Here is a 19,452-nt window from a genome sequence, read left to right as displayed (position 1 = left end):
TTCCAATCATTTCACCAAGTCAAGATCTCTAGACTCATTTTTGAAGTAGCAACCTGAGACTCAGAATTGTGTCACACTTCCTTCAAAGGCACACATCTGGCATTTTGTCATAACAATTGTTGGAGCCAGGTCTTCCACCGGAATGTGTCTCCTTTACTAGAATAGTGTATAGCCTTTGAGTAGGCTCCTAGCTATATCCCACACTCCACAGAAAGTGAATTTCTGACCACCATGTCAGTAGTGGTTTCTCCACTTTCTGTAAGCATTTCAACAGATGAAGAAGTGGGCATTTCCACTCAGGTAACAGAATGATCTAGTCTCTCTGTTAGTTTGACAACACTATATAAAGTTCTTTTGCCTGTTTGTATGTTTGAAAACAATCTGCACCACCTGTGCACTCTGGCATAACGTACTAAAATGTTTCTATAGTGACCACTAAGAAAGTTAATTCCAGCCATTTGTTATGGATTTTCCTAAATTTCCTTCTGGAGATGTTTCTCCAGGGGAAGCCCCCAAAGAAAGTCAAACGATTGTTACGCTTCTTCCTGCTTTGGAATATTATATTATTCTCTCTTGATATGATGGATAGTTTATGCCAACTTGTCCTAGGTTAGAGCCATTTGAGAGGAGGGAATCTCAACTGAGAAAATGCCTGGGATATAGACAAGCTTATGGAGCGTCTTCTTCATTAGTGAATGACATAGCAGGGCTCAGTCCATAATGGGTGCTGCAACCCCTGGGATGGTGGTATTGGGTGATATACAAAAGAAAGCAGACTTCACAAGTCCTAGAGAGCAAACCCGTAAGCAGCACTCCTCTATGGCCTCCTGCCTCTACGCCCTCCAGCATTGTGTGAGTTCCTGCTATGATGTTCGTCAGTGGTAAACCGAGATCTGGACGTATACGTGAAATAAACCCTGTGCTCCTCAAGTTGCTTTTGATCATCGCAGCAATAGAAACACTAACTAAGATACTTCCTTAAACAATTTCATATCTCAACATCACGTGTGCTGGTTTGAAGAGAATGGTCCCCATAGGATCATGTTTGAATGCTTGTTCCCCAGTTAGCAGAACTCTTTGGGAAAGATTAGGAAGTGTGGCCTTATTGGGCAAGGTGTGCCACCAGGGATAGGCTATGAAGTTGTAGAAGCCCATACCAGGCCCAGTCCTCCTCTCTCACTTCCTATCGCCTGTGGATTAGAATATAACTCCAGTGCCATGTTCCTCACCATGACGACCATAAACTAATTCTCTGTAAGCCCCCAAAGAAATACCTTCCTGCATAAGTTGCCTTGGTCATGGTGTGTCTTCACAGCCATATCACAGGAACTAAGAAACCACACAAATTCCTACTTCTGACTTTAAAATCTGTCTCAGATGTTATGAGCTCTTTTATGAAATTATTCTGGCATAGCACCCAGCACCACCAAATAAGGGCAATCTTTAATTATTTTAAACTCCCATATCATTTTGCACATACCAATGGCATTTTCATGGCCATTTATAAGAACTCTTTGTGTAGGACACTACTTTTGTTTCTAGGCAATGAGCTACTCAATGCTGCAGGCAAGTCAGACACCCAACGGGCAGCCAACATCTTCTACAACAAGGCACGTGAGCAATTTTCTGATGTGGGAGAGTCTTCTGTTTGATTACATTGGCTAATAAAAAAACTGCCTGGTTCATTTGATTGGCCAGCCCTTAGGTGGGCGGAGTAGACAGAACAGAATGCTGGGAAGGGAAGTTAATAAATTGCCATGCCTCTGCTCTCTGGGGCAGACTGCCCTGCCTCTCCTCAGGGTGAGAGATACAATGGAGCCAGCCACCAGGTCAGACATACTGAATCTTTCCTGGTAAGACACTACTCGTGGTGTTACACAGATTGTTAGATATGGGTTAGTCAAGATGTGAGTAAGAGGCTGAAACTAATGGGTCAGGCAGTGTTTAAAAGAATACAGTTTGTGAGCCGGGCGGTGGTGGCGCACGCCTTTAATCCCAGCACTTGGGAGGCAGAGGCAGGCGGATCTCTGTGAGTTCGAGGCCAGCCTGGTCTACAAGAGCTAGTTCCAGGACAGGCTCTAAAACTACAGTGAAACCCTGTCTCGAAAAAACCAAAAAAAAAAAAAAAAAAAAAAAAAAAGAATACAGTTTGTGTGTTGTTATTTCGCGTCTAAAGCTAGCCGAGTGGGATCCGGGCGGGATGAAAAGCAGGCCTGCCCACAGAGCCACACTACAATTTTCAATGAACATCTGTAGCCGTGGTGCTTCAAGTCTGTCCAATCTTGTTTCATAAAAGCATCACCTATGCAAAAATGCCTGAAGATGAACATTTTCTAGGGGCAAAAGTTTTTCCTTATAGAGCTTCTTTGCAACCTTCATGACTGAGCTCAGGTTATCTTAAGGTCACTGAATTTGATTTATTAGGGTTAAATTTGCTATTGTACATTGATATATTTTCTTTGACTTGCCAGTGGCCTTTCCATATTTAACATAACCTTCTGATCTAGAATCATAGGATGCCTCCCTAATAGTCAGCAAAATAGAGGTGTGAGGAGCCAGAGGGCTTTGTGTTTGCATGTTTGTTTCAAACTTCATAGCTGAGCTGAAGTAGAACTACGACTCTGGCTCTCTGGATGCATTTATCACTCTTCCTAGCTGCATGGGATGCTATGAAAGACCAACCCTAACCATTTGAGGCTTGTTTCGGCACTGCAATATAATTAGGAGCTTTTCTTTAACGGAGCACATTCTACTGTGGAAGAGCTGCCATCAAGTCTGGTGACTTGCCAATTGAAGTCATACATAAATTGGGTGTTATCATTACTGGTCCATACCTAGAATGGCGGTTTCCTCTTTCATTAAAAAAAAGCACCAGAATTCATTTACTTGGTAAACTGACACATAAATGGTTAAGGACAAAACAAAGACCATTGCACTGACCATAGTCCGTATTTTCTGGCTCCCAACAATTTGATGGCCAAAAATAGGGTGTCTGTTGAAGGAAAAAAGAGGAGTCTTGGTTATACACACAAATATTTAGTAGGCTTTCTGGTATACAGTCTGTGTTTATCTTCTGTGCTTATCTAGACTATGTTCCTGAAAACAAACATTTTTAAACCCAGAGAAAGCTAGCAGAGAGATTTTTATAAGGTTCTCATCTGCATGCACTGACCCATTTCTCAGTCTTCAGCTTTGCCAAACAATAGCAGGGATTTAAACCGGTGCTCATTTTCCATCATCTTGCACCAACGGACATAAGGTTAAAGGATAGGACTGCATTATCCAAGCAAAAGGTTCAGTTTCAGCCACAGAGAGGGCTGAAAGCAGAATATTATGTTTAGCAAGATTTGAAATGAAGCATGCCTAAATACAGCGACTTTTTCTGCACATCATATTTCTTTATTGATTTTCATAGGTTCTCAAAGTTTAGAATCATTCCTGAAATTTGTGAATCATTTGCTGTGATCTGTTAATTATGTAATGCAACTTTCAACATTATTCAACATGATGACAGTAACCTTTGACTTTTACTTATAAAAGCATTCATTTATTGCTGTAAACTTTTAAATGGTACAAACCAGAGATCATTTTTAACTAATATTATCTTTAATGTGATTAACAATATCCAGAATTCTGATTCTGTAAGATTCTAGAAATACACTAACTAAAATATCAAAGGAAATTTGATCTGGAATAAAACCCTTAAGATAATTAATGTGGCAACATTTTTTTCAGGATTTTTCTAGCCATTGAAATTGGGATGCCACGTGAACTCAGAGGCACAGTGGCTGTAGAGGTACATAATGGGTTGATTATATGGATGGACTAATTTTACTGATCGCTTATGTGCAATGAACATATTTTGGGCATTTTGCGACTGTCTGAATTTTACTTTCTAAAGAGTGACATTCAAAGACGTAGAAAAGGATGCTCTGGAGAAACGATGGAGTCATTAGGAGATGGCCCCTTTCTGAGTGCTCTGACCACCAGAGGATTTCTGCTTAGCCTCTACTTCTTTGAAATTACCTCAGTCTACTAAAGGAAGATAATAGTAATGTGCCCATATGAACAAAATCACAGTAGGAATTTGGAAGAAAAAAAGACTGAATCGCTAGGGCAAGAGGGGTGGGAAGACGTGTACGGAACATGCTTAGCCTCTCCAATCACACTTAACTCTGTGGGAGACAGAAGTTTGAAGATTTGATTTCTTAGAAATTAAATTGGACCAGGATTCTAGTAAAGCCGTGAGGGAATGAAGTAGCTGGAGACTATTTCATGCAGAGCTCCTATTTGAGAAGCCTCTCAGAGGGAGCACTGATTGCTTGGTGCTGCTTCATTTTTGGTGTGTGTGGGGTGTGTGTGTGTGTGTGTGTGTGTGTGTGTGTGTGTGATTATCCTTGTATAAGCATATTGATTAACTAGTTTTAGACGATATCTATTCTAGGTATATGGTCAGTTAGACACCTTTTATTCTCAGCTCGCCTTTTAAATTTTCTCTTTATTCTTTTACCATATTCTCAGTAACAATCTTATGCCTATAAAAATTGAATTTTATATTGGGATATTATAGAGAAATGCCATAAAACCAACATTTTTCATTAATAATGGAAGATTTTTCTCAGGAAGCAATGTTTGACTTATAATAATAGACACTGTAAGAGAATAACAAACCCTTACAGTTTGTTATTTATTACAGAGTTCTGTGATTTTTCTAGACCTCAGGACATTTTAGTTCCGGAGTGTTGATGTTTTAGTGCCAGCCACCTTTGCTTCTACAGAGCCCCCTCCAATTGCCCTCGCCATTATTCAGCAGACTTTAGCTGCTCAGTCCCTGTATTAACTCCGTGAGAGGCATGTGAGAGCGGCCTGAGAAAATCAGGAGAGGTCTCAGTCCCAGTTAGCAAAGAGAGAGGGACCAGACAATTTAAAGTTTACAGTAAATCTAAAAAAAAAAAAAAAAAAATCACATGTCTAAAATGTCCTAAGAGTATTAGACACATCTATTGTGTCACATCAATTAAATTAAATTACATGAGGTTCTGTTTACTTCAAATGCATATTCTACCTTCTTTAGGTTCTTAATGATGTTTGGAATCTACATGGTTCAACAGAGGCACTGAGAATTTAACCCTGTTGCAAAACTCCTTCCAAGAAGGTGAATTTCAGGTCAATTCAGGAAGTTTCTGCTGCTTGGATCCAGCAAGAAAATAAAAAAAAAAAATCAAAAACCCAAATCACGATGAACCCTCATGTGTTTTCTACTATGAGAGCTGCTCCAACAGAACAAAGGAAGCAGCACTTTGCTAGGCTTTGCGAGTAGGAAGCCAGTCTCTCTGACTTTATTCTTGGTTCCCTTCACTGTTAAAGGATTCAGTGATAAACAGATTTGCTAATCTGCCACTTTTAGATGCCACTGCAAAGGTAGATGGATTATTAAAATATACAACATTTAATAATCGATAATTATATAATTTAATAGATTTGCATGAAATGTATCTAACAGCACACTGATCTTGATTACCTCCCCCAGGTCTTATAGTTATCTAATGAATGAGCCACTTGTTCCCACTTCCTCCCTTTGTTCTAAAGCTCTCGAAAATTCTTTTTCCTCCTCTAGATGTGCAGTGGTGCTTTGTAACCTTCACTCAGGACTTAGAAATGTGATAAGACATTCAAACTTCGCCCACTAATTTCTTTCTGGAAAGGTCAAGAACAGAGAACAAGGTAAATTGTGGCCAATTAAACCACTTTCTCTAACCGAGGGCCATGTGTGAACTCATTCATTTCATGAAAATATTTTACATGAGATAATTTTCACGAGAGTGGCCATAGTCAGTATTTCCTTTCTGAGTAAGGTTTTCTTTGTTGTTTTGTTCTTAGTTGCTGTTGTTGTTTTGTTTTGCACACTGGAGATTTTATTACATTATTTATTATTATAAAGATAAATAATTTTTTTGTAAGCATAGAACCATTGCTCTTTCAGAATTTATGAGTTTGTTAGTCTTAAATTTTACTTGTAACTTCAGTCTGAAAAATGTTTCTAAAAATTGGAACTGTATAAAGATGTAATCCTGCAACAGTAAAGTCTTTCCTTCAAAAACAAGAAGAGTTAGATACATATAAACGATTGACTTGCCAATCGGCACTATTTCTCATGTACTAAGAGAGTTTACTTGGACTGAAGTTGGCTCTGGGGCACAGGTGGAAGTGTAAGTTGAGTTATATCTCTTAACTTCCTGCTTGCTAAATGCAATTTACAGCTGAAGTCTTCCCTGTTTTCTTCGATTCCACTAAGTCACCTCATGAATTTTCCTAAAGTTTTTCTTATGTTAAAACATAATTTCAGTCATTATACAGTTCAGCTTCCACGTTTTCCCCACCGGTGTCTTATGATTGTTTCTGATGCTTACCCATGAGCACTAATTACTTTCTAAGTAGTCTAAGACAACCACATAATAGTTTCCAAAAGGTCTGAAAACACACAGGAACGAAGGTCAGGCTTTCTGGTTTGTTGTGAAAGAATATGTTTCCACTTACTTGAAAGCGGTAGAAGGTGCCATCATCCTTGAGTGTGAGGACGTGATCTGAGATGGGAAAGAAGTAGCCGTGGGCAGCCATTAGTGTTCCCAAATGGAGAGCCTCCACTGTTCCAAGAAAGCAGAGCAAAATGAAAACAGCACATGAAAGCCCTGTATATTTGTTGGAATTTGTTATTGATGATTACAAGAGTAACATTTGTCTGATCCTCTTTCAACACATTCTTGCACCAAATTTTTAACATTTTCCCAGTTGCATAGAACAATCTTTCTGGACAATGGTGAGTGAGTGTGTATGTGTGTGTGTGTGTGTGTGTGTGTGTGTGTGTGTAACTTTGAACTCTCTGTTCAAAGCCAAAACTTTGTCACAAAGTGTCAGAGTATCTACACATTCTAGTTAAAATTCTAAAGTTCATGTGGACACAGGAAGAACAAAAATTTAGAGACACATATCTTATTACTTAAACCTATGGCACTTCCCACATCTGTTGTTAAAGATAACAAACACACCTTGTAAGATTCATGTGAAAATCACAAACAGATGTAGGCAATGGAGCTAGGCAAATGCCTGAGCATAGTAGCTACAGGATATACGGGGCCATTAGGCTTCATTGCTTGCACACTGAATGAGATTTACATCTTTTCCGGGTATTTCCCTGGTGCTCCACTTCTGCAGATTTGCCTCTGACAAGACAGATTGAGAGAGGCTGGCTCCTCTAAATGGTGGCAGTCCTTTCCACAAGCCCTCCATTACTTTGGGGTTGGCCATCTCTTTCAAATGGAAGAGAACCTTGAGGAAAGCTGGGCCAAAAGAGTTGCTAATAGCCTACAGCTTTGGTCAAGGTTGGGGTCCTTGTATGCCTTTGGCAACAAGCCTTGAGCCTTGAAATTTCAGGGGCCTCACTTCTCCTCTTCTGACATTCGCTTCTGTTCACTTTAGTTTTCCAGTCTGTGTTCTGGGAAAGAGTTTCAGCACACATACCAGCCACGGAGATGAAGTTACAGCACATGGGGATGATTGCAGAGGACAGATAGATGGAAGGAAAACAGACATATAGAAAGAGAATAAATTGCTTCCCAACGCTAAGCCTGGGACATTATGTGACTCAATAAGCAAAAGACAACAAGCAACCGAAACAAAGAAACCTGAAAGGCAGTTAGGAGCTGAAGTCTTCGTGAATCTGAGAAAAATGTAGTGAAAGTTAACACAGGGAGCCTGCGGTCAGAAAAGTCAGAGGCCAGTGAGTGCCTGCCTGATTCTCTGCATCTACTCAGAAGCCCAGCCCACTGTTGGCCATACCCTGGCATTTCTAAGTTCTTCTTTATGTAGTACTACCACCGACAGGCCTTAGTAAGTCTTCCTGTTGAGAAAGAGAAACAGTGAACACCCGCCTTCCCTTCAGGAACAAGACTCCATTTTTATTGGATTTAACAATATATGGTTTCATTTTATCCCTCCCTTAAATTATTCTCTAGACATGTTTGGTTTGAGAGAATTTGGCTTTGATAATTCTTTATCATACCTACAAATTGGTAGAGTTCTATTGATGGGAATCCCTTTTTATAAGAGTGGAAGCTTGTTTCCTCCATGGTAGTATGCACTTCCTAAGTCAAGATAAAGCCAAACTATTTCCTGTAATCTTTAAGTTGTCTGACCTTCCAAAGGGCATAGACAATGACTTACAGGTTTTGGTTAAATGGTAAGAGAGTCTGAGATTATAGACACAATTTCCAAAATGAAGTTATTAAATAATAGGTGAAAAATCAGGGGTAAATTTTGTATTTGACTTAGAACTATGGAAAAATGAAGCTATTTAACCAATATTGCTTGATAGATAAATAATAATTCAAATATACAATCTATCCCAAATAGGTTAAAGTTAAACACCAGTACATGGGAAAGGGCCAAAGTGTTTTGTGTTGTGATGATGAGAGGTCTGTTCAGTTTTTCTAAGTTAATATTAATGCTTGGATTGTCTTCTCAAAGGACCTCAGAAAGATTTGATGTGGGCTGTTGTGCAATGAGAAAAGCTAGAACTGATATTACAGGCATAAATGGTAGCAAGAAATCTTAGTGTTAGAAGACATAGTTTCAAGGTTTATTTGTTTATTTAATGATAATTGTGGGACTATATACTCCCATGATCCAACTGCTCCTAAAGCCCCAGCATCACCTCAACTGAATAAGACCCAGAAAGACCACACTGGCAATGTCCAAGTGGAATATTACGAGAGTTCAATGAGTAAATTGTCAAGATCAATCTCCCGTCATGCTTCTCAGCAAAATAATCACTAATTAATCTTCATGTGGGAGTGACTTTTGCCTCATTCACACAGCTCAAGCTCAACAATGCACCAACCAAAGCATCTTAGTTTCTTTTCTCATTTGGATAGCAAAGTGATGTGTGCGCTGATCAAGCCATTCCCAAACCACGTGAGAAGCTGCAGCAGCTGAGCCAAACCCAGGCATTCCTTCCTCCCTTACCTCAGACCCTGAGGAGAAGATTGGCAACGTCTTTAAAAGAAGAGTGTTCTACAGATTACAGCACTTCAAATGTTAAAAGGATGAATAACACATTAGAAAAGAAGGTTGAGTTCTTCTGTGTGAAGTGTTGTATATTTATAGCCCAATTTCAAAATCGTCTTATCCTCAGAGAGCACAGCAGCCTTCCACCGACAGCAAATCATCTTACAAAGATTGAAAAGTGTTGGGACCAAGAAAACAAGCATTGCAACGATTCTCACCGGATTCTGTGCATTGTAGTCAAAACCTTTTACTTAGGTTTTATGTGGATGTCTTCTATGAAATACAGCTCTATGTAACAATAATAATCCAAGAAAAAGAGACGTCAACGTGAAGAGGGGGGATGGGAAGGATTGGGGGAGGGCACCTGGGAGAGGGAAAGTGATACAATTGTATTCTATTTCAATTTAAAATGTACTTTAGAAGAAAAAACAAATGCAGTTGTATATATCTGCATATGCATACATTCATAGTTAAAATAAAACAAATCGAAAAAAATACAGTTGTGTCATTCCTAGCATAAATGTGGTCGGGCTCTATCCAGGTGTGTCTTAGAAGGAAGTCTAAAGAAAAATGATGAGAGCTGGCCAGGAAATGAAAATGCTAAAATGTACACAAAGGTAATTTGCCTACTAGCAATCAGTGGGATGCTTCTAAGTCAGAAAAGCAATGTTTGCTTGGAGAAGATATGGTCTTTGAAACATGATCTTTTAGATCTACTAGAATTGGCATTTGAAAAGGTAAGGTCAGACATTCGGGGAAATTATATATACAGAACATTTTATTCTCCAACAAAGCCAAATAGAAATGGACTGTTACTGAACTAAGACTTTCTAAAGCAGGTTTCTCAGCAGAGGGAGGGAGTAAAAGTAACTTGGTCTTTCATCTCTTTTTAAACATTTCCACTTTGGAAAGCAAATCCAAGTATTACTTGATTATTGCCAACTACAAATAGAGACTTTTTAAAAAAGTGAATAGCAAATGATAATAAAGTATAAAGAATAGATGCAGAGAAGTTTGGGGATTGGAGATGTGGCTCAATGGGTACAGTGCTTGCTGTATAAGTATAAAGCCTAGAGATCAGATCCCTAACACCATGCTCAGAAGGTATGACAGCTCACCTGCAGTCCCAGAGCTCAGAAAGTAGAGACAAAGGACACTTGGAACAAACTGGGTAACTAGAGTAGCCCAGTTAGCCTGAGCTAAGGGAGAGCACAGTCCAGGAAGACATCTCAAATCAACCCCTGACCTCCACATGCCTACATACATATGTGTGCTCCCACACATTTGAGCACATGTATACACACTCAGATACTACACACACACTTTTAAGAAATAACTTCTGTGTGTCGTGAATAAAATAATAATAAAAACAAACAAACAAGAAAAGGATGCAAATGACCCTCCCCAAATGACTTCTGCTTGAAAAAAACAAAACAAACAAAAAAAAAGAATCAGAAATTGAATCAGCATTGAGAACTGCACCAAGTGTTTAATCCCTGTAAATGCCCTTCCAAAGAGCAATGAAAGATGGCTGGTGTGCAGTGTGCTGTCAGAATTCAAATGCATTTCTCTGTTGACCAGCTATGCAACAAGAGCCAGTGACTTCTAGTCTCTGGCCTCGGTGTCCTCATGAGCACGAAGTTAATAAAGTACCTCTGTCCTAAGTTCATGGTAATAACCAACCAAGATGTGAGCTATTAATTAGTACCACATGCAAATGCTACAGTGATATTAGCTGATAGAAAATGACAGAGTTGTACCACGTCAGCACTCCAGCCAGTTCAAAAGCAAAGGGGTAGCTGGTTCTGGATTGGGCTTCCCCATCAGAGTAAGCATTCCAGCATTCCCTAACCCAACGCTGCTTGAATCCTGTAGGTGATCAACTCAGGTTCTTTTGGTGCTGTGATAAATCTGCTCTGGGATATGCCTTTTTCACCCTAGGCAGCAAAGAACACACACACACACACACACACACACACACAAACACACACAAAGAGGAATATAGTAGTTACAGCAAAAAGAATGTTTTCACAGGTTAACATATCCACTAAAGCATGAAAATAATATAACAACAAGAAAAAACACCCAGCTCAGGAGACAGTAGAAAGAACTTCTGAACTTGACTGTGTCAAAGATTGAGGACCAAAGAGAGCACCAAGAGTCAAAGTAGACCCGGATACTTAGGGAACTCACTGTACATGTGTGCTATTGCTACTGGTAGTTTGCTTGAAATAGTGTCTTCTATAACTGGAACTCACTATGTAGCCCGGGCTGACCTTGAATGCATGATTCTCTTTCTCCAGCCACTAAAGGCTAGGATTACAAGCATGTAAAACCATGCTCACTGGGACACATAATGTTTTCCCAGGAATTAGAATGAAATGTCAGTTTAAAAGAGCAATCAGTAAATGCATACATATTTATTACTTGTTCTTTATATGTGACTATTTATGTGTGTGTATATATATACACTTATACATAAATGTATGTGTGTGTATATGTCAATTAACCAACTTTAATGCTTAGCATGATCTGTAGAATCATCAGAGCAAATGTTGGGGTAGGGCTGAAGCATGTGCCCCTTTCATTATTAAGGGAGTATTATTCTAACAGTCTAATGGCTTTAATTCTCTGAAGTATTCATATCATGCATTTGTACCCAGAATTAATTTACAACAAACTCAGCACCTCTATTCAGAAAGGAAGAAAATATGCCAGAAACTGAAAAGAAGATATATATAGATCAGTCAATCATACATACATTGATTTTAAAAACATCTCAGCATTTGCCATAGTAAAAAAATAAATAAGGAATTTCTCTGGTTAAAAAAAAAAAAAAAAAAAAAAAAAAAAAAAAAAAAAAAAAAAAAAGAGCAATCAGGAGGCTAAGCCAAAGGGATGTTGAGTTCAAGACTAACCGCATCCACATAAGTAGAGCTTACCTTAACATGAAAACAACAAACTGTCATTGCGAGGCAAGATGGATAAAAACACCTTAGGACCATGAAGTATTGGTTTTGAGTAAGTTTTTGGTTATTTTGTATTCAGAAATCTTTTATGGTTGATATATGTTTTATGATCATCCGTCACCCTCAGTTATATAACCCACATGGGGTAAAGACCTACAATTTAGGAAAGTATGCCCTAAAATCCCTTTCTCCCTTTCTCATTCCTGCTCTTCATGCTTCATTTATTTCTCAGGCTGATCTTGATAAACACATCCCCTTCTTCTCCCTCAAGTGTTTTGTTTATGTGTTTTTGGTGGTGTTAAGGATCAAACCCGGAAGAAAATATTGTGGTCTCTGTGAGTCAAAGAGTAAAAAGACACAATTCATCTACAGGTTCTAATGGACTTATCTCAGGGAAGTGAGGAAAGGAAAACAAACGGCAGAGAAAGTTTAGGAATGCTGTCAAGACGGAAAACTAGGAGAGAGAGACAATGAGAATATTCTGAGAAGACAAGGTCATTACTGCTCCAAGAGTCAGGCACCCGACAATGGAAAAGTTTAACTGTAAGATCAGCCCCACTAATTATAATCAGCTTCTAACCCACCTCCTCTTCTGCGGTCACAATGGTTTACTGATGAAAACCTATAAGACAGACTAAGACAGAGTAGTAAAAGAAATCCAAAGGACGTTCCCAAACTAAAGTTCTGGAGGATTTAGAAGACTCTGCCATTTTTAAACCAGCACTGAACATAGACCAGCTATGAAACAAATTATCATACCCCTCTACACCGAAGGCTCACTTCCTGAGACAGGATACAGGATAGGCAACTTGGAGTAAAATGATCGCAAAGCATATAATTTTTCACTCAAATTTCTAATGAGACTAGGGTAACACATGCAAACAGATGAGTAATGAGAGTGGAAGGGAGGGCGCTGTAAAACATCCTCGGAGAAAGGATGAAAAGAAATGCCATCGATAAAATCCACGGCAGCAAAATTGACAAGCATCTCTCTAGGCTCACTGTGGGTGAGGAGAGGTCAGGAGCTTGAAGACAAGCCATCAGAGACCTTCCACACTGAAAGTCCAGGAGAAAAAATACAATGTGAAAGAGAAAAAATTAAAGTAGAGCACCCAAGAAGTAATGGGTAATATCAAACATTATAGCATTCCTAACTGCAATGCCAGGAAGTTGTGAAAAGACAGCTTGAGGGAAGAAATCTAAAAACAGCCAAGAACATCCTCAAATGCATAAGGCAGACCAAAGCACAAGTCAGCCATCCTTACAGAATACCCCAAATTAAATGACATCCAATGTTTAATGGCAATATCCTGGAGACATGGAGGAGGAAGGAACGCTTTCTCCAAGGAACAGTGGAGGGAGTTCGTTACTGCGGGTCTGACTATGGGTTCTGATCCTCCAAAACTCTACAGTGACATTATTGGAAGGGTGGGCCTTTAAAAAGCATTTAGTTCCACATGTCTGAATGAATATCATTACTCCTTTTGCCATGGGACAATGTAGCAAGAAAATTTTAGCCAGAGCCCAACTCGGAATCTTAGAACTGTGAACCATTAGATGTTTATTTAATATAATTTACCCTGTTTCTGGCTTTCTGCACAAAATGAACTAAGACAACCTACCTTCCTCGTAATGTTAAAATTAATCTTTAAGGAGGAAACATAAGAATTATTAATCAGAAACATGACTAGTCAGAGCAATAAAAAATATCAGGGAAATAAAAAAAGTAAAGAGAAAAATATATTTTATTTTGTTATTCTCAATTTCTGTAAAATGTAACTTAAAAGAAATAATAGTAAAAAGTGTGTTAGAGCAGTGGCTATCAACCTGTTGGTCATGAACAGACCTTTGGGTGTCTAAGGACCTTTTCACGGGGGTTATACATCAGATATCCTGCATATCTGGTATTTACATTATGATTCATAACCATAGCAAAATTAGTTATGAAATCACAACAAAAATAATTTTACAGCTGGGGTTCTACAAGAAGAGGAACTGTATCGAAGGGTCACAGTACTTGGAAGGTTGAGAACCACTGTGTCAGATTATTAGAAAATAGCCATAAATAAAACAGAAGAGATGAATTGGGAGAAACCTAAAACCCTGGAGAATCAGAATCAGGTGACTAAAAATGCCATTTGAAAATGGAATTACATTATCTGAGATCTAGACTCTAAACCTCAGGCCAAGCAATCAGTGGATAAAGGATAAATCTAACTGATGAGCAGCAGAGAAAAATGGAATCATTTAAATGACTGAATTGAAATTTCAATGACAGGAAAAAAAGAAGAAACAAAAGAGCAAAGTATGCAGATATTAACCTACCTGTATTTATAATACCTGAATGCAAATCATCTGAAGACAGTAATTCAAGGAAAGAGCACCAAATTAAAAAAAAAAAAAAAAGCATGGAACTATACTAGAAAGAAACATTTTCTCTTCTCTCCTCTCTTCCCCCCGTTCTACTCTCCTCTCCTCTTCTTTTCTTTCCTTTCGTCTCCTATACTCTTCTTCTCTCTCTCTTTTCCCTCCCCCTCTTTTTTTAAATCATACTCTCTAACAAAAGCTGGATTTGAACTCAGTTTGTAGCTCAGCTTGATTTTTAAAAGCAGTCATCTTGCTGTAGTCTCCAAGTGCTAAAATTACAGGATGGACTCACATGCAAATGTGTTGAAAATAGAGAGAGTAGGAAAGATGGATCCTGTTCATGCAGATCAAGATGTTCATATACTAACAAAATGGTTATAGAGTGAGGCTCATAACAAGCAAGATCAGTGGGAATGATGGGGAGCATTGCATAACTCTAAAGAGGTCAATTTAATAAGAAAAAAGCAATCTAAATGTGTGTGCGCTTCCAAATTTGGGAGGTAAACTTGGGAGAAATAATGGAGAGAGAGAGAGAGAGAGAGAGAGAGAGAGAGAGAGAGAGAGAGAAAGAGAGAGAGAGAGAGAGAGAGAAATCCAGAATTATAGGTGGAAATATCTGTACTGCTCTGCTGGGAACCCATAGGTTGGTCAACCAGCACAAATGGCAGTGCAAACACACTGATCTGAAGCTCACTTGGTATACACTGACTTGGTCTAAGTTGGCTTTCTTCTACTATCTTACGTCCCAAACATCAGTATTCTAAAGTGTACTTAGAATATTCACTAAGATAGAGCACATTTTGGGTCAGAAAGGATATCTTAACAAATTTAGGAACATAACAGTTATTACAAGCTTATTCTAGAAATCAATATAAGAAAAATACCTAGAAAAACTGTCCTGAGAATCTACATATTAGACAAAATATTTTCTCAAAGCACATGGCCAAAGAAGACATGCTAAAAAACAAATTAAACATTATTTTGAATGAATTAATATGCAAATACAATTTATTGAAACATGGGTTGCATAAAGGCAATGAATAGATGGGGATTTGTAGTGGTAAATGTACACATTAGAAAAGAAGATATGAATCCTATTAGTATGAGAACCTTGAGACAGAAGAGAACTTGAGATCTAATGAAAGCCAACACAAACCCAAAATAAACTACGAAAACAATAAAACAAAACATCAGTTTTCAGAAATATATCAACAAAATTCATAAACATATAGACTGATAACTATGAAAAAACCAACACCCAAATTGCCAATATCAGAAATAAAACAGAGTTCATCATTAATGATATATAGATGTTGTGCAGATAACTGAGGAACACTGTGAACAACATCATGCTCATAAATTTGATAACTTGGATGAAATAAACCATATACTTGAAGATAATATCATAACTTACTCAAAACAAAATGAAGAACTCAGTGATCCCACTTCTGTCAAAGGGACTGAATAAATGATAGCCTCTAGAAAAGAAAGCAATGGATCTAGATGTTTTTCCTCATGAGTTCTGTCAGCTATAAAAAAATCCAATTGCCCCATAATTTCTTTTCCAGAATAGTTACAGAAGGAATATAACCTACTTATATAAAACCAACATTATTTTAACACTAAAATTAGATTAAGACATTGGGAAAAAGAAAAATAACAGACTATTTTTCTTATTGTAAAAACAAAAAACAGAAATCTTCAACAGAATATTATGAAATAAATTCCAGCACCTAAAAAGAATTAACAGGAGTCTAGGGTTACAGCTCCATCACCACAGTGCTTGCCTTGAAGTATAAAAAGCTGAGGTCAATACCGCAGAACCCTGGTTAAAAAACAGAGATTGGGGAATCCCTGTAATCCTTCTACTGAAAATGTAGAGACCAAGAGATCATTAGGTTTGCTACTAATTAGAGAATTCCAGGTCAAGACCCTCTTTACCACAAAAACCAAAGTAGACAGCAACCAAGGAAACTCCACCTTGGTTTGGCCCTACATGTGCGTGAGTACACACACACACACACACACACACACACACACACCACATGTAAAATAATGTAGCTGGATTGATCTCAGGTGGACAAGATTTATTCAACCTTTTAATATCAGTTAATGCAACACACCTTTTTAAAATCAATGATATAATTATGTCTTTTGTAAGTTTGAAAAAATATATTCTCTCTTATTTTTGAGGATGAATACAATTTGTGCACATGGATGTACATATATGTGCTCCATTTTATTAGTAGATGCAGTTGACAGTTGGCTATTGGAAACAACTGTATAATGACCATGAGAGTACAGGCAACACACCAATAGAACAATTTGACTTCTTTTGAATGTGTACTCAGTAGAGGGATATGAATATTTAATCACATGTCATTTCCATTTTTAATGTTTTGAGGAATTATGCAACCACAGGTATAGATGCACTGAAAACAGAAAATGGGCGCAAGACCTATTTCTTTTCATCCAGAAGTTTTTCAGTCCAACTTTTAAAGTCAAGTTATAAAGAAATCTCTGTAGATTTTCAGTTCTGTTGATGAACGCCTGCAATTCCAGCGTTCCATAGACTGGAAGACTGAGATTTCAATTGCAGTCTAGGCTACAAAGTGGAAATCTGTCTCAAAAATCCAAAGGCTAGGGACAAGACTACATGGTAGAACCCTTGCCTGAAGTGAGAGGATTTGGGTTGAATTCCCACCAAGCAAAAGTAAAATAAAAAGTGCATTGGACTAATGACGTCTGAGGAAATAGGGAACTTGAGGTTTGCCAATCCCCCTCAGATGACAAACCTTACCCTATGTTACCTTCTTCCACCATGGGAAGCAATGCTATCTTTCCTTCTCATGCCCTGAAATCCCATTTTAGAAGAAACTAACTGAAATAAATCTACAGAGTGAGATTTAGAACTTAGAAAGCAGCACAGCTTGAGACCCAATTATGCTGGGACAACACGAGGAGTTTTATATCTTATATATAATGTTATTAATGTCCTTCAGCCTAATCACAGAAACACAGGAATGGCAGCCCAAGGCCTATTATGAACAAAGGTGGGCTGGATGGCACTATCTAATTTACCTCAACACTTGTCTGAGTTGGAATTTGAATATGGAAATGTTTTGCAACTCGGATTTAAAAAAAGACAAAAGCTATGAATAAGCAACGATTAATGCCAGAAATTTGTATTCACATAATAAAACCAATTAATTATTTTAATAGGCCAGCCTTTGTTGATTCAGATGGTGAAAGTAAGAAAGAACAATCTGTAAAATAGGGTATATAAATACAGTCAGCTTGAGCAAAACGAGAGCTGAGCGTCTGGGGAGACAAAAAAAACACTGGAAATTAAAGTGCTGTTCTTTATTTCGGAGAAATATTATACAGCAGCAGAAAGAGGGATTACAAGAGAGGAGGAAATGTCTCACACCAGCGTTTCACATCTCTTTGCATCTCCTCCTCCACCATTTTCTGTGTCAGACATCCAAGAGTACTGTACTGTGGATGTGCTAGGCAAGGTTGTATCTAAGCACACAACTGCTTCACAGCAAAATAATAATAATAATAATAATTATTATTATTATAATCTATTACGAATCAGGAGTTCACTTAAGCTTTAAGTAGGGGATTTAGAAAGGTACTATCAATACCCTCATGTTTATAACCACTTATTCCAAAAGAAAACTGCTGTCAATCTGGTGAGCACCCAGTATACCAGGAAGAGGTAACTCATTCCTCACTGGCATATTCTGTCTCCAAATTTGTCATGCCCCTTGTGACATTTGCAAGGAAAGTATTAGGCTACAATTAACAGTTCAAATGGCTTTCAGCACCAACCTGGCATCCTTCTAAGCTTCATGATTTATAGAAGGAAGAATGGGCTCAAGGACACTGAGAGGGAAGAGACACTGTTGCAGGAGCTCCTTCAGCTCCTTCAGCCAATAGCCACTGAGATACCAGCCCATTGGGGCTTGGTCTCTCTCTTTAAAAATGCGGCCACTTCCCTCCACTGCTCCCTTCCTGATTGCTGATTGCACAGAGGGCTGTTGTCTGGGACGGTGCTGGAAGCCAGAGAGCAAGTGGAGGGAAGTGGTCGCATTTTTAAAGAGAGAGACCACGCCCCAATGGGCTGGTATCTCAGCAGCTATTGGCTGAAGGAGCGGAAGGAGCTCCCACAACAAGACACTTTTTACATTCTTTGGTTTCCGGAAACAAGGGAGCCAGAGGAGTCTGAATTTTTCCAAGAATCTCAGACTGAGAAACAGGAAAGAACAAAATTACGGGCCAGCAAGTGGAAGGACTTGTCCTTCGGATATAGATGTCTTATAGTTTTGCAAACTTACACATCACTTTGAAGAAGAGACTGAAGTCAAAACAACTCTGGGCCAGTGGTGGCCAAGACCACTGGAATGCTTACTTAAGTGTCCTTATCCTTGACTTAAAGCTAAAAGTCATGTTAGCATGCTAAAGACAGGCTTGAGAGGAGGTGAACCTCTTTGTATCTCTTCCCAACATGGCCACATTGAAGAAATCTTTCTCAACATTTTGTCATTACCTATCTCTTTAACTGCCCTATTTAGAATGTATGGGCAAGTTTAATTTGTTAAAATAGTCCATAGCCAAGGTTTGTACCGAAAACTCTAGTCATAAAAAATTCAAAAGTCTTTGTAGTGTCTGTGGAGCTATATCTTATCTTTAATTGTTTAACATATCGTCCAAAATTTTTGCTTCATTAAATCCTGCAAACCTGCCTGTGTTCATGGCAGTCTCTACTGAAAGCACAATGTATCTGACTTTCATTTCTACCAGTCAGCCTTCCCCCAACCATTTCATGGGTGACCCTTGCTTTTAATTATTCCTTTCTCCCTTATAAAATCACAAGGAGGAACATTTGTCTTTATTTCCAAGGGAATTCTATGTGGGATTTTAATGAGAGTATTGCTCATTCAATAATGTCATGAACTCTGCTGTACCAGTTCCTTCTGGAAAATCAACATTAAATTCTCCATGAAACTGTGGAGAGAGAAAGAGACAGGGTGAGACAGACAGACAA

The 19,452-nt window shown here is 38.4% G+C and overlaps 1 protein-coding gene across 4 annotated transcripts in view; it reads right to left on the bottom strand.

Moving 5' to 3' along the window:
- Positions 1-19,452, bottom strand: part of Rgs7 (regulator of G protein signaling 7) — a 270,718-nt gene that overhangs the window by 77,627 nt on the left and 173,639 nt on the right. For all 4 annotated transcript variants that reach the window (XM_038349251.1, XM_038349249.1, XM_038349250.1 and 1 more), the window contains 2 exons: positions 6,538-6,644; positions 2,941-2,992 (listed from right to left, as the gene is read on the bottom strand). In XM_038349251.1, coding sequence (XP_038205179.1) covers positions 2,941-2,992; positions 6,538-6,644 — 159 coding nt within the window. The remainder of the gene's footprint in view (positions 1-2,940; positions 2,993-6,537; positions 6,645-19,452) is intronic.

Source organism: Arvicola amphibius, chromosome 12 (assembly GCF_903992535.2).
Source record: "Arvicola amphibius chromosome 12, mArvAmp1.2, whole genome shotgun sequence".
Taxonomy (NCBI): Eukaryota; Metazoa; Chordata; class Mammalia; order Rodentia; family Cricetidae; genus Arvicola; species Arvicola amphibius.
Note: the sequence above shows the minus strand (reverse complement) of the source record. Positions and strands in the feature narration are given on the sequence as shown.